This window comes from Pelophylax lessonae, assembly GCF_965119305.1.
Source record: "Pelophylax lessonae genome assembly, chromosome: 2".
In the NCBI taxonomy this organism is placed as follows: domain Eukaryota; kingdom Metazoa; phylum Chordata; class Amphibia; order Anura; family Ranidae; genus Pelophylax; species Pelophylax lessonae.
The window spans coordinates 354207094-354226728 of record NC_138769.1 but is presented as its reverse complement, the minus strand read 5'-3'; the positions used below and the strand labels follow the sequence as shown (position 1 = coordinate 354226728).

Below are 19635 nucleotides of genomic sequence, written 5' to 3'. Positions count from 1 at the left end.
CTATTTCTGTTTGACCAGCAGTTGCCCACCCGGGTGTGTATGGCTAGTTATTTCCCATACGTGTGCTGCCATGGAGTCTGTCAGGAAAACGGAAAATTTATATCAATACTTACCGTAATTTTCCTTTCCTGATAGAACTCCATGGCAGCAGGAGTTCCCTCCCATCTGCTGGAGTAGTCTATATATGGAACACGGCTCCTGGCTTGGAGCAAAAATTTATGGGAGTGGGGTCCTATAGGGTAGGAGAGGAGGCGGAGCCTACCCATACGTGTGCTGCCATGGAGTTCTATCAGGAAAGGAAAATTACGGTAAGTATTGATATAAATTTTCCGTTTTTTTTATTAAAAAAAGTTCGACAAGGCATTCAATAAGCCCGATTGCCCATTAGTGGGGGCATTTAGATTCTCAAAACACAAGGTTTTATGCCAAAAGAAAGATTTGTCATGTGGGAATTTTGTTGCGTAATCAAATGTTTTACTAAACACTAATAGGGAGATTGATCATAAATAGTTAAAAAAAAAAAAGTATAGCGCATGTGCATTGATCGAGAAAAAATTTGACTATTTATATCTTAAACGTTCGAGAATATGTGGAAAACAATTTGATACAATAATGGCGTTAACACAGTCGTTCGACAGACCTTTATCAAAAAACAAAAGTTTTTTCGAACAATTTTCTATTCATGTATGGCCAGCTTAATATAGCAAGGAAGGCTGAAGGGCTGCTGATGAGGGAGAAAGAAGAGAATATCCAAGAGATAAAATAAGACGACATCTTAATAGGTTTACTTCTTTTGTGTCTCCCTGGCAGCAGAGTTTGTCCTGTCACCTCTCCTGCTTTTTTTTTTTCTCCCTTACTAATCTGTGTCCCTCCTCACTGTCTGGGATTGATTTACTATAATTGGAGAGTGCAAAATCCGGCACAGCTCTCTATAGAAATCAGATTTAAGTTTTTTTTTTCTTTTGTCAAAGCCTAACTGAACAAGCCAAAGTTAGAAGCTGACTGACTACCATGCACAGCTGCGCCAGATTTTACACTGTCTGGTTTTAGTAAATCAACCCCTTTGTGTCATCCCTGTTGCTTTCTTCCTCCTTTAGCAGCAGTAAATCTGTAGGCTGTCAGCTAATTAGCCCATAGTGGCTCTGATTTTAGGCACAGTGCAGAGAATAGAGAGTAACTGAACATGTCCAGAGCAGGGTCAGACAATACATTACCGTATTTTAAACAGTATAGACCTATTTTTATTGTTTTACATAGCTATACCTGCAAAAGGGGCCAGCCTGAAGTGATCTACCAGGACTTAATTTTCTGACTAAAGTTCCACTTTAAGGGAATGTTGTCATTCCTGTTTGTGTCCCCTTGGAGATTCCTCCTTACTTCCAGTCCTAGTGAAAATGTTGTCACCAGCACAAAGGGGAAGTGGGGTCACAGAAGATAACAACAGCTAATAGAGGGTTCTAACTCTTTCATATTATATCTAAGGCTAAAAAAAGGGGGTCCGTACACTAATGAGTAGTAGTGATGACTGCTAGGGCCTGCCATCTTGCTGTATGCTATAATGTAATTTTGTGCCATATGTGTAACACTTAACCCCAAAGAAGTTGAGGATGCGTTGGGTCCTCTGTTCTTGTGCCCATTGCTGTGCTAACAGTTCTGAAGTTTCTGACACACCTGGTTAGGCTGAGGATATAGTTCAAAATCTGGTGCAGCTCTGCATAGAAGCCAATCAGCTTCCAGGTTTTATTGCCAAAGCCTAATTGAACAAGTTGAAGTTACATACTGATTGGCTACCATGCACAGCTACACCAGATACTGAGTGCTCCAGTTTTAGTAAATCTCTCCCACAGTATCCACCAGAAAATTACACAGACCTGTTTAATTACTGGTCAAATATATTGTGATTGGTGTAAATAAGAAGAGATTATACTGGAATATATCAGGAAGGAAAGATTATAGTGAAATGGATCAACTACCAAAGATTATATCACTGCAGTAAACGATCAAACCTTAGCGAATGGTAATATCTTAGTAATGAACTGAGACAATTTGGAAGCTGCAAACAATGAACACATAAAAATTCACCTCTTTCCTTGACCTATACAGGGCGGTCTAGCTAAGGGGGGTGGAGTGGACCTATAGGTGGTTACCACAGCAACAGTCAGCAGTTAGTAGTCCACATGTCCTAAACCTTCTTCTTGCCAGCTTGTTGGGCCCCAAAATCTTGCATTGGAGCACACTGGGTAGTGTCCCTTTTAGGAGTTGGTGTGGGCAAAAATAAAGTGTTTCTAGCCAGCAAGTCTGTCCCTGTGTTAGGTTGCAGTGTATGGTTGGCCTGCAGCCACTCACCAGTCCTGTATAAACAGAGGCTTTGTATCCCAGAGTCAGATACAAAGGGCTTCTCTCTTTCTGTCTGTCAGTCTTTCCTGTAAACTATACTTCCCACAAACTTCCATGATTTTCCTCAGAGTCTCTCTTGTAATTCATGTTCCCTGGGCCCTCTCGTGGATGGAGGTAGAAATAAAACTAGCTACAATGGATATAAAACGTCTACACACCCATGTTAAAATGTCAGGTTTCTCTGATGAAAATAAATGAGACAAAGATATGTTTACTAAGGCCCCTGTTCCAGCTGAAGAAAAACAAAGCATGATGCTACCACCACCATGCTTCACTCTGGGTATGGTGATCTTTTAGTGATGTGCAGTGTTGTTTTTGTGCCAAACATATCTTTTGGAATTATAGCCACAAAGTTCAACCTTGGTTTCATCAGACCATAACGCATTTTCCCACATGCTTTTGGGAGACTTCAGATGTGTTTTTACTCTTCATAAGAAAAGGCTTCTTTCTTGCCACTCTACCCCATAGCCCAGACATATGAAGAACACAGGAGATTGTTGTCACATGTCCAACACATCCAGTACTTGCCAGATATTCCTGCAGCTCCTTTAATGTTGCTGTAGGCCTCTTGGCAGCCTCCCTGACTGGTTTTCATAAATTTTGGAGGGGCGTCCAGTTCTTGGTAATGTCACTCACTGTTGTGCCATATTTTCTCCACTTGATGATGACTGTCTTCATTGTTTTCCATGGTATATCTAATGCTTTGGAAATTCTTTTGAACCCTTCTCCTGACTGATACCTTTAAACAATGAGATGCCTTTGATGCTTTGGAAGCTTTCTGCAGACCATGGCATTTGCTGTAGGATGTGGTTGGAAAAGGCCTACTAGAACAGCTGAACTTTATTTGGGGTTAATCAGAGGCACTTTAAATGATGTCAGGTATGTACTGACTCCTATTTATCATGAGTTTGAATGTGATTGCTTAATTCTGAATACAGCTAAACCCCCAGTTATGAGAGGGTGTACACACTTATGCAACCACATTTTCAATTTTAATTTTTACACCCCCCCCCCCCCCTAAAAGATTTCAGTTTATTTTTCAATTGAGTTGTACAGTTTTTAGGTCATAATTAAAAGTGGAAAAAGTTCTGAAATGTATTTATCTTTGTCTCACTTTTTTACATCACAGAAACCTGACATTTTATCAGTGGTGTGTAGACTTTTTATATCCACTGTATATCTGCATACAAGTTTTTTGCGGAAACACGCACAGGCAGCAACAGCACAGTGAGAATACAGCTGCCCCTCTCCTGCCAGTTTAATACCAGGCTACATATGTGAAAGAATACATTCTAAAGATGATTGTACAAATAAGTGATGTTTGGATCAGGCATAAAAAAAATATATATATATATTTTGAAGATTGTTTTCTCTGATTTGTCTAGACTAGCACCATCACCATTAACATGACTAGTGCAGAGCTTGAGAGGATGGGAGGCTGGGAAGAGGAGAATGAGGAACCAGCTGAACATACTCCACCTAAACCTAAACCTAAAACTTGCTGGGATAAATTCCACACAACTGTTTCCAACTGGATGCTGCCGTCAGGCCTCAGGGACAAGTATCTAGAAAGGACAAACTGTTTACCTCCTCCAATTTTTATCATCTCTATCAGTATTGCTGAGGTATGTTGTAAACTTACACAAACTGTAAACTTTGCAGAAGTTAATCAGAACTGAAGACACTAGAGCTAAAGCTGTTATCTTGGAGGATGGTGTCTGATAATGGGCGACTATTTCCAAATGCCATCCTTTGAAAGTAAAGTTAGACTACGCATTGGCTTCATACAATAAGGAATAAATGAAGAAATATTAAAATAGCATTGCTCTTAAGGCATAACTTCTATTCTTCTATTCATTACAATTACCATTTCTGACATTTGTATTTCATTTTTAAGTATGTTTTGTACGTTAGGACAGAATAACTGATGACCGTGGATTTGTGTAGGATTTACTTTTAGTATTTTGTTGTAAAGCATCCTTGTAACATGTGGCTTTCCTTTTTTTTTCTATTACCTTTACCCAGCTGGCAGTATTCATATATTATGCAGTCTGGAAGCCACAGAAACAATGGATCACGCTGGATACTGGAATTACTAGAAGCCCCTTTACCTACGTACCAGATAAAAGGGAGGAAGCCTGGAGATTTATATCTTATATGTTGGTTCATGCTGGGTGAGTATGGAAGAGTAAGTACCTCTTTTCCTCCTATTGTTATTAACAATATGGATCCCTAAGGCAGGCCATAGATGGTGCGATTTTCTTTCCTGCAACCATTTGAATCCCCCATCAACACAGACTGAATGCCTCCCGCAGAGCAATTGGGTTCTGCTGGGAGGGGGCAGGGAGCCATTCTTGCCAAGAGAACAGTGATTATTTCTAGCTGCTATAACGGTTGGCAATATTTGAATGTTGAAAATACGATATGCTAGTTGTACCCAAACTGATCGATGGATCGACTTGGGTACATTCAGCCTGTCCATAGATAGTTTGAATCTTGGCTGGTCTCTGCCTAACTGGACGAAATTTGAACCATCTATGGCTGGCTTAATACAAAATAATACAGTGAAGCTGTTAGTAGTTAAATGGATGTTTGGTATATGGTTAATGTCAACCATTGACATCTACGCTATTTTAACACGTACATAGACATCCATGATTTTATCTGACAGGGTTTCTTGTCCATGCACTCAGCAGACCAAATGGCATAATCCTTTCTGAAATGACCAACTGTTATTGGGCAGAAAGTTTTCCACAATGACAATGTAAACAACACAGAAGTGTTTCATTTGTTGTCTTTCTTTTCCTAAAATCAATATTTTCAGGCTTCTTTAGTTTCATTGTTATGACATTACTGTTTTTTTATCCACAGCGTACAGCACATCATTGGTAACCTGTTTCTTCAGCTTCTTCTTGGCATCCCATTGGAGCTAGTTCATAAAGGTCATCGTATTGCATTGGTGTACCTTGCAGGAGTCCTTGGAGGTCAGTACCACTGAAAGTAGAACTTTGTTAATATTTAAGCTACCTAAAGTGGAAGTAGTCTTTTTTTTTAACTTGTACCTACAGGTAAGCCAATAATAAGGCTTACCTGCAGGTACAGTGAATATCTCCTAAACTTTCACTGTTTAGGAGATATTCCCACTGCATGCAGCCGGTGACGTCACTGGCACATGCGCTCTGAAATAACGGCATACCCATGCCATCCTTTCAGAGCTCTGTGCCGGGGCCGTGACTCCCACATGCACGCACGGGAGTGACGTCATAGTGGCTCAGCCACTCAAATGGCCGGAGCACGTGAACCTGAAAGGAAGACCGGGTGAAGATGAAGGCCCTGTCAATGGTGACAGCGCACCACTGGAGGGCTTCATTCTAAGGTAAGCATTTCATAATGTGTAGGATGCGATGCATCCTAGCACATTACACACACAATATAACCTGCGCCCCCTATGAGACACCAGCTGCTAGCTCAAACACTGGAAATTTTTGAAAAGATGATACACACACGAGCAGTGTTAGTACATGAATAATAATGAAAAAGTAAAGTCCATCAAGAGTTCCAGAGTATGGTGGTTGTGCAAATAAATGTTGAATTATGTACTCTTCACCCAAGTGCTTGACACGGCAGAGAAGTGACGCAGAACATCCACCACACACTGACTCTTACCGACAGGTGAAGATGTAATCAGCAGTAAGTGGTTATGGGACCACTAAACCCTGCTCTCATGGGATAAAAGACTGGGGATATCCACAATTTGGATCACCACACACCACCAATCCTTAGATAACAGTATTCCACATGGGATAATACACAGGAAAAGGGTCTGTCTTAAATGTCCAGGTTAGCAGCCAACCTCATGCATGGGGAAACTACCAAGAAGAATGCGCCCATAGTGTAGTATGTTAAAACCTTTTATTTATTAAAATCAAAGGCCTGCACTCACCATATACAAAGGCACAATATGCGGAAAAACGTATAAAACCATGAAATAGGCAACGCTCCTCGGTTTCCACCAAAAAAGATGGCAGACCTCCAACTTCCGGGTGTGACGTGGTGACGCTGGTAAGCTCCATATTACGCTTATGAGTTTGTAGATAATGAAACTGGAGGTAATTAGCCAACTCCCCTCCCCACTTTTCACTGGTTGTTAAGGATGATGTCAGATTCACAGCCCTCAGTCCCTTAGCAACCAGTGACACGGACAGTGGGTGGAGCCTGATGGTAATTCAGAGTCACTAGCTCTCCATCAGGTCTGCTCTCTCCTTGTGATTGACAGCAGGTGGTAGGTAGATTCTATAGCCAATTGCAGGCTGTTTATTCGCTATGGATCCCTTCACTGCCTGCTGTCAATTACAGAGGGAGCGGGTCTGATGGAGAACTATAAATCCCCATCAGGCTCCGCCCACCCAGCTTCAAAACTCTTCAGCTACTGTTGCATCTCTGTGACTGCTGCAGTGGCAGGATGGTGCTCAGCTACATGGAGGACAGAGTGTCTTTAGGGACACTCCAACCCCAGTGAGCAACCGCAAACCGCCGCATGCCCGGCACAACTGATTCATAAATCTGTCACCCACACCAGCATTTGTCATGCACAGGCACATCCAGATTCTAAAGAGTTTTGTAAACCCTCTTTATGAATTCCCCTGTATGTATCTACTGTGTTTAATGGAAATCCCTCACAATATTTTCCAAAAACACAGGAAAACAGTGTGTGTAAGAAACATGCTTATTAAAGCCACAGTTGATACATCTACAATGCTTCCATAATATGGCTCTGCAAAGCAGGTATGCAGGTGATTTATTATCATAATCGATGACCTTTATACACTGAACAGTGCAAGAAAAATGTAAACAAATTAAATCTACTGTTCCACCCAACCCATTTTGTCCAGAGTACATTGATATAAATACGTTGTTTTCTTGTCATTTTCAGGATCATTAGCCAGCTCTATCTTTGATCCATACCTAGCTCTGGTTGGTGCCTCTGGAGGAGTCTATGCCTTAATTGGTGGCTATTTCATGAATGTCATAGTTGTGAGTGTCTTGACATGTTTCATTTAATGGTACTTTAGTATGAAGTTCACCTAATTTCATTAAGGGTGTTGCTATTTAGAGTTAAAATGTGCAGCAAAGTGAATGGTGTCTCGTTTTTTTAAAAAAATGAGATATACAGTATGATTAGTTATCTACCAAAGTAGATCATAATAGCCAATAGTGTAGCTACCATTAATGCTAGCAATGGTAGAGCTGATAATAGTACTAAAGCGGAACTAAAACCATCAATTTAAGTTTCAAAAAAACAGTTACAATTAAAGCAGAGCTCCACCCAAAAGGGGAAGCTCTACCTGATTGCTTCCTCCCCCCCCCCCCCCACATTGCCACATTTGACAGGTACCCGCTCCAACTTCCAGGTGACTTCCTAGCAGCGAAGTCACTTGGAAGTTCGGCCCCCCTCCTCCTTCCCCCATCGCCAGGCCTTAAACAAAGTGCAGCGTGTTTCACGCATGTGCAGTAGGGAACCGGCTTTGAAGGTTTCATTGCCGGCTTCCTTTACAAGAGATGGCGGCATCACCTGAGAGCCAATTGAAAATTGGCTTTGGTGCTGACATCGCTTGACAGGTAAGTGTCCTAATATTAAAAGTCAGCAGCTACGGTATTTATTTTAGCTGCTGACTTTAAATTTTTTGGTGTGGGGGTTGGAGCTCCGCTTTAAGGTATGCTGTGAATGCTAACTGTCACTTTCGTTTCTTAACCAAAGTGTCAAACCTTTAACTGGTTGGTGTCATGACTGATCACATGTACATCACCATAGCAGTTGAAGATCAAACAGAGGCTAAGATGGCTGAAAAGGATAGGAGGGTTTAGTTCTTGTTTACATAGTCTATGTCTTGTCTACATAGCCTGTGTCTACATAGTAACACAAATTTTGTATCTTCTTAGTTTTATTCATCTGTAGATCAAAGGGGTAAAGCTTATGCATGTGATATCAGTTAAAGCAATCCTAATAGGAAATAAAAGTATTTTTCCTAAATAACATTTGTCCCTTTTTAACTCCAATAACTCTTAGTTTACCCTAATCTGTCCTAATTAACGTCTTCCACTTCTTCCATAAAATATTATTTTCCTGATGATTTTTATTTTATAACCATTAACATTTCAACTTTTTTTTGTTTTTATGCATACATTTGTTTAGTGCTTATTTAGAGTAAAATAAAAAAGAGAGTTGAAAGTTGCTGTGTTAAAGGAGATGTAGAGCAAAACCTCTTTTGGCCCTACTTTTCCTGTGGGTCACAGGAGTTCACTTAGTTCTGCACTCCTGTGACCCATATTCAGCCAAAAGCGGGCTAAAGTGCTGTCGGCTGATTTCACTCAGCCAATCCAGACTCTGGAGGGATCCTGATTTTAATGTTGAGTTCCACCCAGATACCAGGACTTTTTTTGTTTTTATGCATACATTTGTTTAGTGCTTGTTTAGAGTAAAATAAAAAAAAAGTATTTGCAGTGCTTTGTACCAGAATCATAATTTTACTGTCATTTTAAACAGGGCAAAACTATTTTTACTTTTCATCTGCTATAACATTATTACTAACACTAATCAAATCAGAAAATAATGGGTTTTTTTGGTTTTATTTTTTGTTTTTTTCAGCTTTCTTTTATATTTTTTCTATTGATAGCATTTAAAAAAAAAAACATTTTTTTCAAGACAGTATCACCAAAAGAAAGCCTTGTTTGTCCTAAAAACATATAGGCATCACCTTGCTGTCTTAAGATATGAAATAGTTAGTGCTGAATAAAGAGGTCCATAGCAAAAAGGTACAAATTGCTTCAGTGCAGTGGAAGTGTATAGGTGTGAGAGCTGAACTGGTTTAAGAAATGTAAACATATGCAATATGACAGTTCAAACAGCAACAAGCCTGTGTAGTAATCAATCAGATTTTAGTTTAGCAATATTTGTTAAATTCTAAATTTGCATCTATAGGTTGATTGTACTTTGCTGTTTGTCCTTGCTTCATTGAATAAATCTGGTGTGAGAACGATCTGGCATGATCACAGCTCTGGTTTGGGAAAGGGCTGGGAGGCATTCTGCAGCTATTCCTACATCTCATGTGATTTGTGTATCTGGGTTTCCCCTGTCTCTATCCTCAATATGTATAAATGAAGATTTAATAGATGGAAAGATGAAAAAATGACTGAAGGCCTGCTTTAAAATCATGTTACACTCTAAATATGGATGTATTGTGCTCCTAAAAATGAAGTTATCCTTTTTAAGTTAAGCGTTAAAGCTGAATTCCAAGCAAAGAGCTAAATACACTGAAATACTTACTGTATATGCAAGCTGTTTAATCTGCCAAAAGATTCATATTTCTGTTCATCTAGTCCTGAGATTTACAAAGTTCCACCCTACTGCACTTAAAAGTCTGCTCCCTACTCCCTACCTGTGACTGGACAATGAAAAGAGAAGCAGCACACTAATGACTAATGAGCTAATTTCTCCACTCTCCTACTATCATCCTATCAGCATGTTTCTTGCACTGCAGAACACCTGGTTAACTCCTTTTGCTGCTTCCCCTTCCCCCTTTCTGAGCTTTTCTGTTCAGGCTACACAGTAGATAGACTAATACCAAGGCAAATTCAGATACTTACACTGCTTGAATTTAAAAATACATTTAATGATGTATTAATGATTGCAGAAAATTGTGCTGTTTATTTATACCTTTAGTTCAGTTTTAAGATGCAGTTTGAGTTTAAGCACTAAGCAAACCTAATAGTGAGAAAGTTATGGAGAGTGCTATTACTAACCTGACATTTCTGAAAATGCTAGTTACCTGGCTGTTTTGCTGATCCAATGGCTCTAATACACTCTGCGTGACTGACAAGTATGCAGATCAGAGGTTGTAATGGCAGTTTTACTTTCTAATCTGCTGGCTTATTTCAGGTCAGCGTCTCAGGAAATATTGAGGCCAGAGACAGCCAGACTACTAGAATTTTAGATAGAGGTCAGTGTGTTAGGGTGAATGTAACTGGAGGATTAAGGGCTCGTTCACACTAGCTTTGCTTTCTAAAGAGCGATGCGCATTCAGATTACTCTCAGAGAGCATTTGAAAGGCAATAAGGAGACGTTACATTGCCTCCTCACTGCCCGCTTTAACCCCTTAAACCACATGAGTGCAATGCCTGCGGTTGTGGCACACTTGAAGAGTAGGCGGTAAAATTATTGCCATGGCTACACAGCAAAGCATTGAGGGCACTGCATTTGTACTCCCCCAGCCGATGTCTCTGCAACTAAAAGGAGTAGCAGTTTGGGACAGTAGAAGTGCAGCTCAACTATGGTATTATACTGACCCCCCCCCCCCCCCAACCACTAGTGTGAGCAAGCCTTTTGTTTTAAGGGAAGTTTTTTTTCTCTTCGTAGGGGAGAAGGTTGCATAAATACCAGTTTATGAGTTTAATTTAAAAATTAACTTTTAATGCATGCATTATTAGGGTTGTGAGCAGTGTGTACATTTGCTATAATCCACTTTACCTCTCTCTGCAGAATTTCAAAGACATGGTACCGTTGTTTGGAATTTTTAGAATTCTCATTATTGTAGTAATAGGTAAGAATTACAATCTTATAACATTTTTTAAATCTTTTCTATCTTCAGCATTTTAATTTGCGTCCTTTTTGCCCAATAATCATATGTTGTCTAAGCATGTGGCATATGATATTACTATTTACTATTATTAGTGTTGTCTCATGTACATTAAAATTCACAGGTTGATGGCTACTTAAAAATATTAAACGATAAAATAATGAAACCTGATTATGGAAATTGCCATTGGATGCAGATCCATACATACTGTGTGTGTATGTGTATGTGTATGTGTATGTGTAGATAGATAGATAGATAGATAGATAGATAGATAGATAGATAGATAGATAGATAGATAGATAGATAGATAGATAGATAGATAGATAGATAGATAGATAGATAGATAGATAGATAGATAGATAGATAGATAGATAGATAGATAGATAGATAGATAGATAGATAGATAGATAGATAGATAGATAGATAGATAGATAGATAGATAGATAGATAGATAGATAGATAGATAGATAGATAGATAGATAGATAGATAGATAGATAGATAGATAGATAGAATAGCTTTAAAAAAAAAATCTTCTTACTTGGACTTTTAATGAGCAAGTGTTTTTGTAAACATTTCAGGTACCGTATGTTTGCACTTTTCTTTTCTGTTATTATCCTCATTAAATAAATAAAATTATATGTATTAACATTTTAACATTAAATAAGGAATCTGCGATTCCTATAGATGTAGGGGCTTGCTAGGCAGGCTTATGGTTGGCTGGCAGGGCTCAGTAAGAGATCATACATACCTAAATTACTGCCAGGGTAAGTTTTCTGTCATATACAAGTAGAAAATCATGTGGTCTTGGGGGCCCTTTCACATGGGCTTTGCCTGCTCCATTTTGCAGGGGATTCATGAGCATCCCCTGCTGAATTGGAGCTGAACATGACAGATTTTTACATCTGTACCCGTTCAATTTGTGTCTGCATTTTGACAGTGGATAGGGGTGGACCCATGATGACTCTATGGGTGTCTGGATGTAAATAGACTTATGTCCATTTACTTCAGATTACATCTGATGCATCACATTTAGGTCCATAAAAACAAAAAAAATGCAGCCTTTTCCATCTTTTTTCCCGGACCTGGACGAACTCGGCCTGTTTTATATCCGCCTGCCCATAAACCAGCTTTCGATCAAAATTTGCTGAAATTTTGTTGAATCCATTTTTCTTTCTACTCGTGAGATGTTCCCTGTGCCACTGGCTGGAATACAACCCCAAAGCATGATTGATTCACCCCCATGCTTAACAGTTGGACAGAGGTTCTTTTCATTAAATTCTGTGCCCCTTCCTCTCCAAACGTACCTTTGCTCATTCCGGCCAAAAAGTTCAATTTTAACCTCATCGGTCCACAGAACTTGTTTCCAAAATGCATCAGGCTTGTCTATATGTTCATTTGCAAAGTCCAAACGCTGATTTTTGTGGTGAGGAAGTAGAAGAGGTTTTCTTCTGATGACTCTTCCATGAAGACCATATTTGTACAAGTATCTCTTTATAGTGGAATAGTGTACCACAACTCCAGTGTCTGCCAGATCTTTCTGGAGGGATCGTGCAGTCAAACGTGGGTTTTTAATTGTTTTTCTCACAATCCTGCAAGCTGTTCTGTCTGATATTTTTCTTGGTCTTCCAGATCTTGCTTTAACTTCCACTGTTCCTGATAACTGCCATTTCTTAATTACATTTCGAACAGAGGATATTGACATCTGAAAACGCTTTGCTATCTTCTTATAGCCTTCTCCAGCTTTGTGAGCGTCAACTATTTTCAGTTTCAGTTTTCTAGACAACTGCTTAGAAGATCCCATGGTGCTGATTGTTGGGGCAAGGTCAGATGAGTCTGGGCATTTAAAACCTTTGAGATTGACATCACCTGGTCTTCCCAGACAATGATTGAGAACAATCCATGACACTGGCAGGTCTCAGCCTTGCAAAGGGGGCAGTGAATGCTATAAATTCTGCAGGGTGCCCAAACTTTTGCAGATGCCATTTTTTTGTTTTCTGTAATTTTGAAAGTGTCAATGATGGAAATAAAATCTAACTTTTGTTGGCATATTATAAGAATGTCTAATCTGTAATTTGATGCCTTTTGGAGATTTTTCCATCTTTCCCTGGCTTCTTTATGCACATTAATACAAATTTTTACCTGGGGTGCCCAAACTCTATGCAGTATAGAGGTTGTGATTTTTATATTTTTTATCTGCTAGAAATAAAAAAAAATCTATCATTATAATCTTTTTTTACAATTCTGTCCCTCATGGGACAAAGTATATGTAGTATTTTGTACCATGGCTCTAAGTGCTTTTTTAATCTACCTGAACGTCCTTCAGAAGGAGGATGATCGCATAGCTGCGTGCCAATGCAGCTGTGCGATCCCGGTGTGCCTGTGTCCCCCGGACACAGCGCAACACCGCTTGGCAGGAGGGCTCTGTGATTGGCCCTCCTGATCACATGACGGCTGTGTCCAATCACAGCCATCATGTAATGTCAACACAACTGTTGTAATGGTGATAGGCTCTGCTTCTCCTCACACAGAGCCTGTCAGTAAGGAGAAGGAGAGCAGGTGTGTGTTACTAGCCAGGGATCAGTGAGTTTTGAGCTGTTTTACTGCTTTTTGCACACTGATTACCAAGCTAGTGTCCCCAAAACAGTGTCCTTAACACAGTGTCCCACGGCAGATGTTCCTTTCTCTTTCTGACCCTATCTGGTGGATGTTGATTTGAGTATTCTCATGGAAGCTGTTCTGGAGATGCAGTGACTTTCTTACAGCAATGATCATAACATGAGGCCATTTGGACCATCCATTATAGGTGGTCTTAATATCTGGTAAGGTAAACTTTTACTCACAAGTCGCGTTCAGGTGTGGGTTGACTCTTTCATTGTTAACCCCTTTCTGCACTTTAACCACTTAAGCCCCAGCCCTATTTCGGACACTTTTTGTTTACAAGTTAAAACCAGTATTTTTTCCTAGAAAACTACTTAGAACCCCCAAACATTATATATATTATTTTAGCAAAGACTCTGGAGAATAAAATGTCGGTCATTGCAAAATTTTTTGTCACGCGGTATTTGTGCAGCGGTCTTTAAAACGCCATTTTTTTGGAAAAAATTTGAAAAATCACATTTCACTGCATTTAAAAAATACTAAACAGTAAAGTTAGCCCATTTTTTTTTTTATATTGTGAAAGATGATGTCACGCCGAGTAAATAGATACCCAACATGTTACGATTTAAAATTGCGCCCCCCCGTGGGATGGCGACAAACTACGGTCAATAGAGATCTCAATCTGCGACGCTTTAAATTTATTTAACGGTTACCAGTTTAGAGTTAGAGTGTAGCTATTTTTTTTAAATTATTGCCCACACTCTGGCGATCGCGGCGATACCTCACATGTGTGGTTTAAACAGCGATTTCATTCGTGGCTCGACTTACGTATACGTTTTTTTGTGCGGTTTTTTTTTGTGCGCGAGCTAACGGTGACGGGGGCGACTACATTTTTTTTTTTTTCCTATTTATTTTTTCTTTTTTTTTAACTTTATTACAGGTTTTTAAAAAAAAAAAAAATAAAAATCTGATCACTTTTATTGCTGTCACAAGCAATGTAAACATCCCTTGTGACACCAATATGTAGTGACAGGTACTCTTTTTTTTTTTTTTTTTTAAACAACTTTTTTATTGTAGTTCGGATAGCAATACAGAGTGTAATACTATTGTACGGAACAGAGGCTATAACAATAAGCAATATTCAGTACATGGTAACTTCCTGAGATACACGAAGAAAAGTACATCCAAGCTACATTACGTTTCAAAAAGGCATAAAAGAAACAAATTTATTAACCTTTAGGACAATAGGGGATGGGAAGAGGTTACTGGGGGGGAGGGAGAGGGAATAAAAGGGAGGGTGAGAGGAGAATAAAGGGGTAGTAAGTTGGTTAGAGAAGGGTCCCGGATGCTTGAAGGAAGGGTAAGGAGAGCAGGGCCCTGTCATAGCAGTGGTCTCGGATAGGAAAAGCAGAAATCGATCAGTCCAGAAGGGGGGGGGGACAGGTACTCTTTATGGAGGGATCGAGGGTCTAAAAGACCCTAGACCCCTCCACTACACTTCCCTGTATGCAAAACGCCGAAAACGGCATTTTTGCATACAGCCGTTTTTCAAATCTGCCGCCTTTTGCAGCACAGTAACCCAGAATTGACGTCATGGACGCTGCCTCCGGGTTACGTCATCGGAGACCCGATCGATGCTGTTTCCAGAACTGCAATTCATTTAGTGATTTGGTTTATAAGCAGTATGCTGACCTAAAAGGCATATACTACATGTAATATGTGTATTGCACTGTGATGACACCTTTAGTTGAAGTGATTCAGTCATATCTTTGTGGTGCAATTTTTGCAACTGTGGCATGCCGACCAACAGACCCATGACAGAGCAGCATCCATAGATTCCGAATAGGAACGTATGCAGCCTGTGTGTCATTCTGTTGGTCAGATCTTCCGGTGTGAATGTGTGGCCGGCCTCGTGTGTGTGAGTCATTGTTTCATGTTGATTGTTGTGTTTGTCGTTTATCTTTCACAATTGAATCCTTTATATATTTTGTACACTGTTCCCCCTATTGGGGGTTTTTAGACATTGTGTCTCTTTGCTCTTCAATAAAGATTTTTTTCAAAATTTACACAGTTGGTGTGAGCATCCCTCAATGCAGCCGTTCTAGGGAGCTGTTCTATAGCTCCCATCTTCCTTGATTCTGTTATTGCTATTTGGCTGCGGTGGCTCCCCACGATTTAGTAGAGGCGATCTGGAGTACATTGATCAGCCCCCAGACGGAGTGTGTCTAGTCAACAGAGACACCACAGACTCAAGGCTTGGTGTATATATTTTTTATTCATTCTATATTTTATTATTTGTCTCAAAAGTGAATGAATCGAGGAATGAAAGTGTTAAAGAATACGTGCAAATTAACTAAATCTCTACAGCAGCCCTCCCTCCATGCTCCCTCCTGCACCAATAAGTGTAATAAGACTCTTATACATTAGATAGTTTGGAATTTCAACTTCCTACTTTGTGGACTAAATGTTTGTGTTCTTTTTTGTTTTTTTTTTTGTTTTTTTAATTTTGTTAATCTGTAGCATACACAAAGAAAAGTTTCAATATTTCTTTATTTTACAGTTGGAACAGATGTAGGATTTGCTTTATTTAGAAGATACATTTCTAATGTTGCTGGGCCAAGGGTAAGTTTGTCTTCTTGTAATTTATAAAGTGACAAGCAAAAGGAAAGAAAAGGTTTTGCCCTTGGTAGCCAATCATATGTTTTGATATTCTAAATTAAATGTGTTGCTCTTGGAAAAGCCTTGTAAATGCTGTTAAGCTGTACTACACTTAAACTTGATCACCAAGATCAAGCCTTTCAGAATGGTATCCATATGTAAAAGATTTTGGGCACAATGCTGGATGAAAGATAAGGATGAGACATATGACACTTAAGGAAAGTTAGATGTGCATGCATGATTTGACCACTCTGGTTCAGAATGCATAAATAAAAATGCTTGCCTGATCATCACGTTTGTTGCTATTGAGAGGAGGGAAATAAAGCACTGCTTATCATGGGGTCAAGGAAGGGGAATTTCTAACCTCCCCTACTGATTTTCTTCCCAAGTGTAGTATGCAATATTTCAGTAGACATCACCCCAACTAGCTAAAAACACACACTGTCCACTCTTTTCCATGGATAATTGTAGATCATCAGTCCTCTTATGACAGGGATGTCAAACTGGCCGCCAGTTTGACACCTGACATCTCACACACATGTGTAAAGTATAAAGTAGATTACATTTAAGGGATGCTGATATTAGGCAGTAAACATTTACCTTTCATAGGGCAATGGCAAACATAGACCTTTTCCTCCTGAGGTCATTGGTATCGGGGATTATTATGAGAGCTTATCTGGGACACCTACAAGATATAAATAAAATTATTAAAAGCCAAAGCAGATTTTCAATTTTCAACTATTTTAAACCTTCCAAAAGCATTTTAAAGCCTAAGTTTAGTCAAATAAAAAAAAAAAAATAATATAAAAAAGAATACCAGCACAAAGGACTGTGCTTACATTTAAGGCGGAATGTGTCCCCTGTGCTGATTGCTGTTTTTAGTTGAAATCAAAGACCTCTGCCCCCTCCTCCACCCCCCATACCTCCACAGCTGTGATCTTCTGGTGTTGCAGAGGTTATTAGAGCTGAGGGACCTGTCATTTCTGCCCCCTTCCTACATTCATAGAAGCTGCACTATAGCTTCCATCAATGAAAAGTAATCTATGATTTGAGGATGGGAATAAAAGGTCCACTCCTCCATTCATAGATCACTTTTTGTTGATGGAGGCTATAGTAAAGCTTTTTGTATTTTTTTTAAGAATCATAGATGCATCTTTTTTTTTTTTTTTTTTTTCATCAGCCGGCTTATCAGAAAAAAAAAAAAAACAACGCATTCCCCTATCCACATAGTCTACAGCCTAGTACACACCACTAGTTTTTTTTTTTTTTTTATTCAACCCAGTGCGTTGAACAAAAAAAAAATAAAAAACTGACAGCTCCGGTCAGAGCCACTGTACTAATGATCTGATGTTGGTTCAGTGATCTCCTCTGCTGTTTTATTGTGTTATGACAGGGAGACGACTTCCCCGATAGAACACTCAGGTCATCGCTCTCAGCCATTGGCTAAGAGCGCTGATCAGGAGCCTGTCTGCTGCTGGTTTTCCAGCATACTCGTCTGACGTTCGGCACGTGTCTACTAGACCAGTGTTTCTCAACTCCGGTCCTCAGGGCACACTAACAGGCCAGATTTTAAGTATTACCATTGGGAGATGCAGACTAGAATACTGCAATCACTGAGCAGCAAATGATATCACCTATGATGTATTTCAGTTTTCTTGCAAACCTGGCCTGTTAGTGTGCCCTGAGGACCGGAGTTGAGAAACACTGTACTAGACTTAACTGGATAGAGGAACCCTACTCACTGTGCTATTGTTTTTGGACTCCTCCGCTGTCAGAATACACTGATCGGTGATGCAGCCTTTTCGCTGCCTTTACTAATTAATGGAACATTTTCTAACATTCTCGTTCAAGAGTACCTGATAAAAATTCTGTCTGTCCCTCCTGAACTAGCTGAATTTCGATCCATCTATGGCCAGCTTTAGCCTTCAAAGAATTGTATGACTTCCTTTGCACTTTTTTCCTGTGACATTTTTTCATGTAAGACGGGGGGGGGGGGGTTTACTAAAACTGGTGCACATAATCTGGTGCAGCTGTGTATGTTAGCCAATCAGCTTCTACCTTCAGCTTGTCCAATTAAGCTTTGACAAAAAAAAAAAAAACATGGAAGCTAATTGGTTTCTATGCAGCCATGCAGCAGATTTTGCACTCTCCATTGTTAGTAAATAACCCCCACAGTATGCTATACAATCAATTGTTTAAATATATGTACGTCTTTACATTTTGACTGTTAAATAGAAAAACCTTTTGTTTTGACTTTATTTCAACATTATTCTAGAGCAAGGTTTCTCAACTAGGGTTCCTCCAGAGTTTAAAAGGGGTTCCTTGAAAAGTTCCCACTGATACCATTGATCTTTTTAGCTATCTGTAAGGGGGGGGGGGGGATTTTTTCCCAATGACCACAAGTGTAAGGAACATTCAATCTTCCCACTGACCATCACACTAATGTATCATGAGTTGCAGATATAGTCATTTTTTTACAGGGGTTCCCTGAGACCGGAAAGTTATTTCAAGGGTTCCTCTGTGTTGAAAAGGTTGAGAAAGGCTGTTTTAGAGTACTTCAACATCCCAGCTAATGATTACAGGCCATCCAAACTTTGGGTGACTGATTTGGCTGATGAACTATAGGGCAATTACAACAGCAATTTGACACCTATGTGTTTGTTTATATATGTTTTTACTTTTCTATAATATTATCTATATACCTATTAGATTTTGTTTTCTTGTGCCTTACCACCTATTTCATATCTACCTGTCTTCCAATCCTAGGTGTCATTTGTGGCTCACTTTGCTGGAGGTCTGGCTGGAATGTCCATTGGTTATACAGTATTTAGCTCCTTTGATAAAGGCCTGATAACAGACCCCAGGTTCTGGATCTGCATTGCTGCCTACTTCGCTTTTGTGGCTTTTGCAGTACTGTTCAATATATTCTTGTCTCCTGTGCCTTAAACTGGATAGCTGTTGAACAAGTATTCTAAGTTATCTGCAAAATCAACATACCATGTTTGTTGACCGGATGCTTAGAAGCAGAGTTGACGATCCTGATAAACCGGGAACATGCATGCAACCGCCAGTGAGAAGCTTTAATCGTACTTAATTTGTCTTGGTTAAACCTTGCAGACTGGACAATATTACAACAGTAAAATTCTAAAATATTTATCCCGCCTTTACAAGGATTTACTTTCTGTGGATAACTGTTTACATAGCATTTGCAAACTGGACAAGTAAACTATATGATTTTGAAAGCACTACGGTACATATTGATCCTAGATACTTTTATAGACATGGATGAAAAAGTTGTTGCGCTAAAAATGATAAATACACATATTTGATATTGCAAGGAAAATAAAT

The 19635-nt window shown here is 39.4% G+C and overlaps 1 protein-coding gene across 1 annotated transcript in view; it reads left to right on the top strand.

Annotated features, from left to right (window-relative positions):
- The window catches only part of RHBDL2 (rhomboid like 2), a 34201-nt gene extending 14637 nt beyond the window's left edge, over positions 1 to 19564 (top strand). Inside the window, exons 3-9 of the mRNA XM_082246806.1 lie at positions 3783 to 4022; positions 4423 to 4571; positions 5269 to 5381; positions 7331 to 7431; positions 10934 to 10994; positions 16190 to 16251; positions 19054 to 19564. Coding sequence (XP_082102932.1) covers positions 3804 to 4022; positions 4423 to 4571; positions 5269 to 5381; positions 7331 to 7431; positions 10934 to 10994; positions 16190 to 16251; positions 19054 to 19233 — 885 coding nt within the window. The 5' untranslated portion in view covers positions 3783 to 3803 and the 3' untranslated portion in view covers positions 19234 to 19564. The remainder of the gene's footprint in view (positions 1 to 3782; positions 4023 to 4422; positions 4572 to 5268; positions 5382 to 7330; positions 7432 to 10933; positions 10995 to 16189; positions 16252 to 19053) is intronic.
- The last annotated feature ends 71 nt before the right edge of the window (positions 19565 to 19635 follow it).